We start from the raw sequence: 10,447 nt of genomic DNA, 5'->3' as shown, positions 1-10,447 counted from the left end.
GGCCGTGTAGCTCACCCTTAAAAATATCTGTTATTATAGCAATATCTAACCACATTTGAAAAAGGTTTTATTACAAACGTTTTATACAAAGTAAATTATAAATACAGCCTTCAAAAAAATGGATTTTGGCAATCAAACAAGCCCGTAAAAGATGGGGCACTTCCTACAACTGTTACACTGACAAAAAACCTGATGTGATTATCAAAACACGACATAAATTCCTGTACGCACCTTGGAAAAAGAAATTTGTCTTTTTCTATGTAGGAAACAATTACTCTTCCGCATTCCTTTCAGGAGAACATCAGTTACTAGCAACAGTAAAACCACCAAATTATACAGTTACCTTTTAAAAGTGGGAGATTTTTTGTTTGTTTGTTTAAACCAAAGCCATGTTCAGAAGTACGCAGCATACCCTCATGTTCTGACATAAAAGACACCAAAAGTCTTTCTTCTTACTTGTCAAATGCCAGCCATAAAACCACATACTAAAAAAAAGTGTGCCTGCTGTCATATTACATAGAATTACATTTTTTGTTTTCCAGTTTCAAAATACAACCTTAAAGACTAACCAGCTAGTTTGCATTTATTGAAGTTACTTTAAACAAAGGGGGGCCTTTTTATTGGTAAATGAAGATATATCCAATTGAAAAAGAAATACCACAAAGACAGTACAGTCAAAGGAATATGAATACATGTAAGCGCATATGCAGGGGAATTAGCATCCTTATAAGAAAAAAAAAAAAAAGGTGGGTTCTAAGCCACGTTGAAAATATTGGCTCATTTATTTTGAAACTGATGCTGTTTCAGTCCAAAAATTGCTAGCAAAAGCTAGCAAGAAGTTAAAGTCCCTGAATAACGTAGTGCTAAGGTTCTGATCCTACACACCAGAAATGGTCATTCTTACCTTTACACCAACACACAAAAAGAATTAGGGCTTTCTTGTCTTTGAAATAACTTGGAGGTGTGAAACTTTGCAGTGGCCAGAATACCTTCTATTTCACAAGGTCTGTCTCTTAACAGGCTGTAACTTCTGGAATTAAGAATTAGTATTTAAAACAGCACAGGTTACATGGTAATACAGTGATTTGTTACTTAAAGGGCTGCGTAGAAAACATACTATTTAAATATTTATCCCTTAAGAAACAAGTAGTAACACTGCATACAGTTCTCTTTCATATCCAATAGAAAGTGCCATCAATTTCTCACGTGTATTCCATTTCATGGAATTACTGGAGGAGGTCATGATGTATTTACATGATGTTGTTACACAGCTAACTTTAATTTCTTCTTCTTAGCTTTCATGACAGGTGGCAATGATATTTTGAAAGCAGTCCTGAAACAACATAAAAAAGGAACTGTCAGATACACTTAACATATTTCCACACCCACCCCTGAAACAAGAAGAAATACTTACTCGCATGTACTACAAATAGGACTGAAGTTGCAGAATACTGGAAAATAAAGGAATTGGCTTTCACTAACACAGTTCATTTGAATGTAAGACATCAGACTCTTAAATATTTATAAACTTACTTGACAAGCACACAGAGCACACGTAACCAATTTCAATAAGATTTCGATGACAGAAGCATGCAGCTCTGTAGTCAACATGAATAGGAGGTGGAAGGACAAGCTGTGATCTTTGCTCTTGGTCAGGCAGAAATACCCACTGCATGAATAGAGAAAAAAATATTTTGCAAATTGGAATGGTACTGCTGTATTATCTTGTCAACGAAGTCAGTAAGATTTCACATCTAACACAGGAGAAACACTGACGTTTTTTTTAAATGACTTACCAACAAATACTGCAGAAGGGATGGCATGTGGGGCACTTTCAAATATATGCCACCTGTAATGTCACAAGCCTGGAAAGCAGAAAGCATGATCAGATTGTTATGTTTTATGAGATTAGCAGGATTTTTAAAATATCCACATACTGCACAAGACGTGCATGTTGGAACTGCCAGATCCACTGAACATATATATTTCCACACCCACTCTTGAAACAAAGGAAAGAAGAGACCTTTAGGATATGTCAAACTATCTAGCATCAACTATCTATGAATAAACAAAAACAGCAAGTAAGAATAGGAAGTCTGTACCTGTTGTAGAAGACCTGAATCAGAGTCCAAGACACAAGCATCAATCAAAATACTCTGCAAGAAAAGAGGTTAAATGCATGAAAAACAAATTCAGCTAGGACCAATGTAGCCTCATCAGTGTTACTGTCATGACCTGTTTCCACTCTAAATGCACTCCACATATAAATGCACATGCTTTTACAGCTGCAGGACCACCACAGCCATAGGGAAGCTCTTTCACTTGATCAGAACATAATCATAAGAGAAACGAACAATTTTGTTAACTTTGCGCATTAATAAAAGATAATATATATGAAAAAATGCCAGCTTCACCTGTTTCTGTGCTGCAAAGATCACATTCATGAAATTCATATATTGCAATGCACTGTCTTCTGCTGCTTTTATGACCTAAATAAAACAATTCAAGCTTGTTAGCCTACAAAATATCACTGGATTTCAAGACTAAAAGAAAACTGACAGCAGAAGTTCTTACCAAAATCCTTGATTTCATTTCTTGATTGGCTAAGTATTAAAAAGAAAAAGAAATGCATGAGCACGGTGTTTCTATCGCCTGTAGTTTGCCCTTTTAATTCTGTAGCATCTAACATCTCAGTTAGATACCTAACATCCAAGATGTTAGATCTAACATCTCAGTTAAAGTACGTATATGAAAATGTTTTACAGCCCCAGTGACAAGCATCTGTGGACTAATTCAGGCTTGTTATGAAAGCAGACACATTTCATTTACTGTCCAAAAGCAGCTAGGTGTTGATCAGGAAAGAAATGTTCAAAGCTGCTTATTACCAACTCACTGGCTGAAACACGTTATATGGTATTTCTCACGGATTAAAGTAATCTGAAATGTATAGCTGATTCTAGTCCAATATGCTCCTTGCAAAACTATTTGCACAAATAGCACTTTTCCTGATTACAGAAGTCACAAGACGATGACCAAAACCGAGTAAGAAATTTAACTATCATCACAGCTCTGCAGGTGGTCCCTTTGGAAGAGGATCTGTGCATCATGTGACTTTCAGAAAGTTCCTCTCAACCTCCAGTTGTTCTAAAGAGATTCCAGGTACAGTTTTACTCATTTTACTTGCATGCCACAGAAAATCAGAATAAGAATGTGGACTAATGATCCAAGTCCTTTCTTCTAATCGTCACCCAGACCTAGTTTAAGCTGGGCAACTTCAAATGATCAGGATAAACCTGTACCTATTATTGCCAGTTTTGGAAATGGAGGTGTGTTAAAACACATGCATTTTTGTTTGTATGTACATACGCATTTATGTCTGTTATTCTGATGCAAATATTTATGCAAGTACTCAAAACAGGAGCAAAGGCATTACCTTTTACCTCTTTGCTCATCTTATTGATATCTACATTAGCTGACATTAAGGAATCTACATTCTATTCTTGGAAATAACTCCAGTATCCATACCACATATTCACCACACCTTAGTCAACACAAATTTTAACAAGCATGATGCACAGTTATTAGGCAAAGGTTTCAGTTTTGAGTATTATTACAGAACAGGAATAGTAAAACTTAATTAATATTATAAGAAACAGTCTTAAAAATACATAAAGGCTTTGAAGATTCTGTTATCAAAAGGATACAACAAAGTGCTTTAGCAAGTGATCCTGCTAACAGAGTTTCTGTTTGCTGGCCCCTCATGTCAGCTGCAATACAAGAAAAGTTGCAAAAGTTACTTTTATATATAAAAACAGTTGCTGAACCTGACCATACCAAATACCACAAGTTTTATCTTTGGCAAATAGTATTAATGCAGAGGCCTGAAGTGTCAAGCATAATAAACTCATCTACTTTAAACGTATTAAAAGTCCCATGATCAAAATAAAGGAAATTCCTACAACTCCTTGAGATTCCAAGTGTTTTGCAATTCTGCATGTTAAGCCTAGAATTTTGTTTTCCTTACTTTTTGTCATGAGGTCTTTAATCTCTTCTGCAATTGCATCATTTATTGCTGTTAACAATTCATATTTTCCATCCTTGCTGCCAGAGCAATTTGATTCCATGGAACTACCACCATCTCCAAAGAGATCTGCAAAAGCCCAATGCTTCCCAGGGTACAAGAAACGGCTGAAACAGAGAAAAACCAAAGTATTCATGTTTTGTCTTTAACCTTGTAAGAAAAAAATGCCATAAACTAATCAGCTGTAGTCAGCAATACTCTGAAGTAGAATTTCAATTAATTTTAATGCTTTGACATTAAAGCGACTGCATAAAGCAGGCAATCTTCAAACCCAAAATGGAGTAAAACTCACATTCACCTCCCCCCTCTCAAGACACCCCTTAAGAGAATTGGCAAATAGATACCGTAACTGCACTTAGGGGTAGATCCTGAGACTCACAACTATCTGGGGAAAAATACCCATTAAACAGGAAACTTCTGCCACTTACACTATCCTGCTCACCACATCCTTACCATCCTCTCTCTCCATATATTTTTAAGTAAAATTCTGTTTAAACCTCCCTTCTGTCTTGTAAGCCTTTTTGTTGCTTTGTGTAAGGCACCAAGATTATTTCTTTCCTACACAGTTTTAGTTAATTTCTGGTTTTAAGACAATGATTCATTATGCATTTTAAACCTGGTTTCAATTATATACTCCAATGCAACAAGAAAATCAGGAGACAGACAGAGGAAAGTACACTTTAAACCTTTATGCTGTTAAGAAGCAACTATACCTTTCTTGCGTGTGACTTGCTATTACAGCAAGTCTGTTGGTGCGATTCATAAATAAGTGCGAATTTCCCAGTACCATCACTGCATCAATGCATTTTGATAGGGTGAACTGCTGAAAAAAAGAAGAAAGTAAATATAGCACGATAACATTTACAGTTAGGTAATTTAGAAGAAATCTCTCAAATAACTGCAGTTAAAAGAACTTGAATTTGAAGACACAGAAAGAGCTTCCTTTCTTAATAGGAAGCATTTAGAAAAAGGCTTTGACAAATACACAACACCGGGTAGCTATTTTTAAGAGTACTCTAACATCCATTATATCTGTTTTAGCAGACAATGTTAGCATAGTTCAGAAATCAAAGACTAATCCCATTTGTTGGCTACTTACTAACATAAAAAAAAATTATTTCCCTCAGAAATCACCATCAGTAGTACCAACACCCAGAAGACGTACCTCAGCTTCTCCTAGCGCCTTCTTTCCCCACCAGATAGGGTTGGTGTCAATGACGATGACCAGCAGGCTCAGCTCATCATCTGAAAAAGTGACAACACAGCAGCGTCACTCCAAGCTCCGTGCAAACGCCGAACAGCAGCGACTGAAGGCCCCCGAGCAGAGGGGCTCGCCCGGTACCGCTGGGAGCTCAGAGGAGCCGGCGCCGGGCCAAGCCCGCGGCGCTAACGCGGGGAACCTGCCGGCCGGGCGCCACGGAGCGGCACGGGCTGCCCCACGGGCCTGGCAGAGCTTCACTGAGGAGACACAGGTGCGATAAAGCCGTGCCCCAGAGCCCCGCTCTCGGCCTCCGCTCCGCCTTCTCCCGAAGGAACCCGGACGCCGGAGCAGCCGCAGCCCGGCCTGCCCGAGGGCTAAGGCACGCTGGGGCCCGGCCCCGCCGGCTGCTCCCACCCCGCGCCGCAGCGCTCCCCGAGACCCCGCCGCCTCACCCGCGCTCATAGCGCCAGCCAAAGGTACCAGCTGCTCCCGGCGCCCGGAGATGACGTCAAGGTACGGCATACGTCATCCAAGCGGGTCTCGTCACGCGAACGGCGCCACGCCCAGGCGAGGCGGGCGGTGTGGCGGCGGTGGCGGCCGGGCGGGCCGGGGAGCGGAGCGGCCGCGGCCATGAGCACGGACGGTAAGGGGAGCGGGGGGCGGGCGGCGCGGGGCAGCGCCGGGCCGAGACTGACGCGCCCGCTGTCCTGCAGACTTGATCGAGACGTTCAAGGCGCAGCTGAGGGACGACCCCGACGTCGCCTCGGCCGTGGCCGCCATCCGCGCGCTGCTGGGCTTCCTCAAGCAGGACCGAGGTGAGCCCGGGTCCCCCCTCTGCCCCGGGTCTCCTCACGGCGAGGCCCGTGTCGGTGAGGCCCAGCCCTGCCCTGACCGCGCACCTCTGCCTCCCCGCAGGGGAGACTATCCAGGGCCTGAGGAGCAGCCTGCTGGCCGCCATCAACACCCTGTCACGGGTGGACTCCTCGGTGGCCGTCTCCTCCGGCGGGGAGCTCTTCCTGCGCTTCATCAGCCTCACCTCCCTGGAGTACTCGGTAAGGGTGGCTGCCCCCTGCTCGGCCTGGTGCCTGCTGGGGGACCCTCCAGCCTCACAGCAGGCATCGCTGTGCTTTCCAGGACTACTCCAAGTGCAAGGAAATCATGATCGAGCGCGGGGAGATCTTCCTCAGGAAGGTCTCTCTCTCGAGGAACAAAATCGCCAAGCTGTGTCATCCGTTCATCAGAGATGGTGCCGTAAGTAGGCCAAGGCAGGGTCACTCTTGTTCTGGTGCTCTGCTGCTTGCAGTAATGGAAAAACAGAAGGGGAGGGCAGCAAAGTTTATTAACATTCACAACAGCATTGTCTGATGGTGGCTTCTGCAAGTACATAGGCGTAACATCACCCATCGCTTTATTTTATTATGACTCGTCTTCTGCCCTACCTCAGTTTCCATGCAATCCAACTTTAACTTGTGGTCTACTTCTAAGAGGTGCCGAGGAGTCACAACTTCAAGTTTCCATTTAAAGTACTAGATCATCACCCCGTGGCCGCATCATGGCAGGCCACATAAAGTTCAGCTATCCTATGATTTGTAGGATACAAGTGACATATATTATTACTTAACGTCGATGGACAGTTGTGTGAAGTAAAAGCCGTGACACCTTTAACAAAAGTAAAGGTTCCCAAAGCTCAGCAAAAAGTAATGTCTGATTATTTTTTTTTTTGACAGCGAATATTGACACACGCCTACTCAAGAGTGGTCCTCAGAGTGTTGGAAGCAGCTGTTGAGTCAAAGAAGCGATTCAGTGTTTACGTCACTGAATCACAGCCAGATCAAGCAGGGCAAGTACTCATTAATTTGTGTTTTATCTTGGTTAACAGGGTAAGTTACAGCTAGCATCAAATCTGTCATACCTTAAGAAAAGCTGGTAGGCTTGTTTGCAGCATTTTAAATTATAACTGTCACTAATAATATCACACTATTCTGGACAAGTAAAAAAGAACCCAATATTAGCAAGTAATTTGCAATACTAAATATTCTAATAGCAGCGTTACCTAGGTTTTCCTCAAAGGTTTACAAACTTTCAGTCAGTGCCAGGCAACCTATATTTTCCTGGGGAAATGGGAGACAACTGATTTCTAGTTGTCTGTTTCAAAAGTAGGCTAAAATAATCAGTATTCTATTAAGCGTAGCAAAGTAAAACATTTAGCTAACAACGTTGTTTGAAGATGCCAAATAAAGTGTCTTGCTGATAGCAAGAGTGCAAGCTTTCCCTCTTCAGAGCATACACTGTTGTATAAGTAATAAATCCTACATACTGGATAATACATGTTGCTAACCAGTCTTTCACTAGAATCAAGGATGTTAAGTAAAGTACATACAATTTTCCAGCTTCACTGAAATAACTTCTAGCAATGCACCCAATCCTTTATTTCTTGTTTCTTACACCCTGTTGATGGAAAAGCTGAGACAGTTTAAGTAATCTCTCATCTTAATAATAGTTCACCAACTCATCTTTCTGTAGCTGTAATTCCTGACGGCTAAAACAAACTGACTTTACTTTTGTTGGTTTTATTGTAATCTGTTTGTTTCCATTTCTAGAGAAGAACTTCTTTTCTATTAGAGGGTACATCATAAACCAAAACTACAGGCAAGGGAACATGGGCAGTCATGGGTTTCAGTCTTTCAGACAATGTTTTTCTAGCATTGTCTTTAAAGAAAAGACTTCTAAGCCTCAAACGCATTTTTTTAATAGGCAAAAAATGGCAAAAGCCTTGAGGAAGCTGAACATTCCTGTGACTGTGATTCTGGATGCTGCCGTTGGGTAAGCCTGATCATTAAATCTTAATATTATTCATCACAATTTTATGCTGATAGTGTTATATGTAAGTTTCCTAGAAGCTTGCTCAAACTACAGAGGTTGTTGCTTAGTTTGTCATAGTCGTCAAACAAGCTAAACAAGTTACACCTTTAGGTGCACAATTAGGAGAATACGCCTGCTACAAAACAAGTATTTGATGTTTACATGTTAGAATGAAAAATGGAGTCAGACCTAAGTGTAGAACTTGGGGATATCTGCAAAAAAACCCCAGAAAACTGAAGTGCTACGCAAAAAACCTACTTTTTTCCCCCTAATTTGCATACATGTTATCATTTGGGGGTTTCTTAAGCTATTTGCTAAATTACCACTGCTTAGTATAAGTCCAAAGCATGAGAAAAGAAAGAACTATAATAAATCTGAACCTCAGTTCTTGCTAACTGCAAAATGCCTGAAAGACTGCCTCTAAGAGCATACATACCAGTCTGTTTACCAAGGCACCTCTGATTTAGGGAAGATAGCGGCTTGAGTGGACAAGTCCGCAAGTTCTGTTTAACACCTTAAATCTATTCAGATCACTTAGTTGATGGTTTTCTTTTTAGATCTGTATTTTCAATTAACAAAACACATTGGAGGGATGTCAAGAAAGGGGGATTAGATGAGGAGCATCCTATGTATTTGGCCAAGGTTATCACAGTGCAGTTACACTTCACTGTGTAGGGAGTATCTTACCATAGACACCCATGTTCCTGTAACTGAGTATCATTCCTAGTCAGATTTCAACTTCTTCCAGCATTTACACAATTGCCAAGGTCAGCTGTGGCTGGAAAAAATACAGTTACTTAATGTTCCTGCCAGGGAAGGAGATGAAAGCTCACTCCAAGGATGTGTAACCGCACATGGGCTTACATAGGTAGATGAAACTAGTTCAGAAAAGTGAAAGACTGTCTGAATTACTGATTTCTGTTCTGTTCAGCAAGTTATTTGTCATATTGCCCAGTAAGACTTGGATTTTTTTCCCCCTTTGAACAGCTACATTATGGAGAAAGTGGACCTGGTGTTAGTTGGTGCTGAAGGTGTAGTTGAAAGCGGAGGCATTATTAACAAGGTAATAGGTAGTGAGTTTATTACATCATTCTGTAAACTCTAGACTTTTAAAGTTTGGTTTCTTTAAAGAATTTAAGGCTTTCTGAAAAATCTTTTCTATTTGGATATTATCCAGTAAACATCTATTTATTGTTGGAAACCAGGCAATATTATGTCACGCTAGCATTGAGTCTGCATGTTGTTTTCCATCTGTCTCCACAGATTGGCACTAATCAAATTGCTGTGTGTGCCAAAGCTCAGAATAAGCCATTTTATGTGGTAGCAGAAAGTTTCAAGTTTGTAAGACTTTTTCCTCTAAATCAGCAGGACGTCCCAGATAAGTTTAAGGTAAGAGAAATTCAAATTACTTCTTAGCCAGCTAAGATGCACACTTATGTGTCTATCAAAAACTTTCATCTAAGCATGTCTTCATTTATCTGGATCTCTCCACTTTAGCTTACTTTACATAATATGGAGTTGCTCCACATTACAGTCACGTCAAACAGCCGTAACTTTTCATAGTACTAACATGTAGTTCCTAAAGCAGTTCCTTTGGGGCACAGGAGCAGCTGAGGGCAAGAAACAGTTAAATCAATACACATTGTACAAATTGTACTTTATAAAGAAGATAAAAGAGCTGCATCCAAGGTGGCACCAGCCTATGCCTCATTTTAAAGCAACTGACTTCCTTCAGTTTTACCACAAACATCTGCTTGAGACCCAAAAGAGGTTTTAACTTGCAGTTGTGTAATAACTAATGGTCTCCGTTTCCTTCTAGTACAAAGCAGACACTCTGAAAACAAGTCAGAATCTAACACAGGAGCATCCCTGGATTGACTACACATCACCATCGCTAATTACGTTACTGTTTACAGACCTCGGTGTGTTAACTCCATCAGCTGTCAGTGATGAACTTATTAAACTCTATCTGTAACAGAGGACTCGGTGTACAGGATGTATCATCTTCAGTGACTATCACAGTTGTAAGAACTTGGAAGATGATACAAGTTATATGGACATGGTAAGGAGATGACATTATAAGGATTAATGTAATTATCAGCCTTCTTGAGTGTTTAAAGCAAAACATTATATGTGGATGGACCACTGTTAAAAAAAAAAATCCAAAAGTTACTACAGCTTCTAAAGACCTAAAATAAATTATTTTAAAGATGGGTGGAGTATTTTGATATTGTAAAATGAAATACCTTACAGTGTATTCAGTCTCATTCCGAGGTATGCTGTTACTTACTGATCTGTGGTAT

At 40.6% G+C, this 10,447-nt stretch overlaps 2 protein-coding genes across 3 annotated transcripts; one reads left to right on the top strand and one right to left on the bottom strand.

Annotated features, from left to right (window-relative positions):
* Positions 1-60: 60 nt before the first annotated feature.
* Positions 61-5,903, bottom strand: GTF2H3 (general transcription factor IIH subunit 3). 2 transcript variants are annotated; one of them, XM_075516623.1, is made up of 13 exons: positions 5,735-5,903; positions 5,247-5,326; positions 4,795-4,901; positions 4,025-4,188; positions 3,705-3,767; positions 3,434-3,463; positions 2,575-2,603; positions 2,415-2,489; positions 2,103-2,156; positions 1,797-1,865; positions 1,534-1,669; positions 1,415-1,451; positions 61-1,333 (listed from the first exon to the last, which is right to left on the bottom strand). In XM_075516623.1, the coding sequence occupies exons 1-13, from the start codon at positions 5,802-5,804 to the stop codon at positions 1,264-1,266; spliced, it is 984 nt and encodes a 327-aa protein (XP_075372738.1). In that variant the 5' UTR covers positions 5,805-5,903; the 3' UTR covers positions 61-1,263. The 2 variants fall into 2 exon arrangements, with proteins under 2 accessions (XP_075372738.1, XP_075372736.1); XM_075516621.1 differs by having other exon boundaries at positions 4,795-4,904; positions 5,735-5,902.
* Positions 5,772-10,357, top strand: EIF2B1 (eukaryotic translation initiation factor 2B subunit alpha). Its single transcript, XM_075516624.1, has 9 exons — positions 5,772-5,925; positions 5,996-6,097; positions 6,198-6,334; positions 6,417-6,533; positions 7,010-7,122; positions 8,037-8,105; positions 9,132-9,207; positions 9,408-9,533; positions 9,964-10,357. Exons 1-9 carry the CDS (start codon positions 5,913-5,915, stop codon positions 10,117-10,119), a joined length of 909 nt encoding a protein of 302 aa, XP_075372739.1. The 5' UTR covers positions 5,772-5,912; the 3' UTR covers positions 10,120-10,357.
* The last annotated feature ends 90 nt before the right edge of the window (positions 10,358-10,447 follow it).

This window comes from Mycteria americana, chromosome 13, assembly GCF_035582795.1.
Source record: "Mycteria americana isolate JAX WOST 10 ecotype Jacksonville Zoo and Gardens chromosome 13, USCA_MyAme_1.0, whole genome shotgun sequence".
Classification (NCBI taxonomy): domain Eukaryota; kingdom Metazoa; phylum Chordata; class Aves; order Ciconiiformes; family Ciconiidae; genus Mycteria; species Mycteria americana.
Note: the sequence above shows the minus strand (reverse complement) of the source record. Positions and strands in the feature narration are given on the sequence as shown.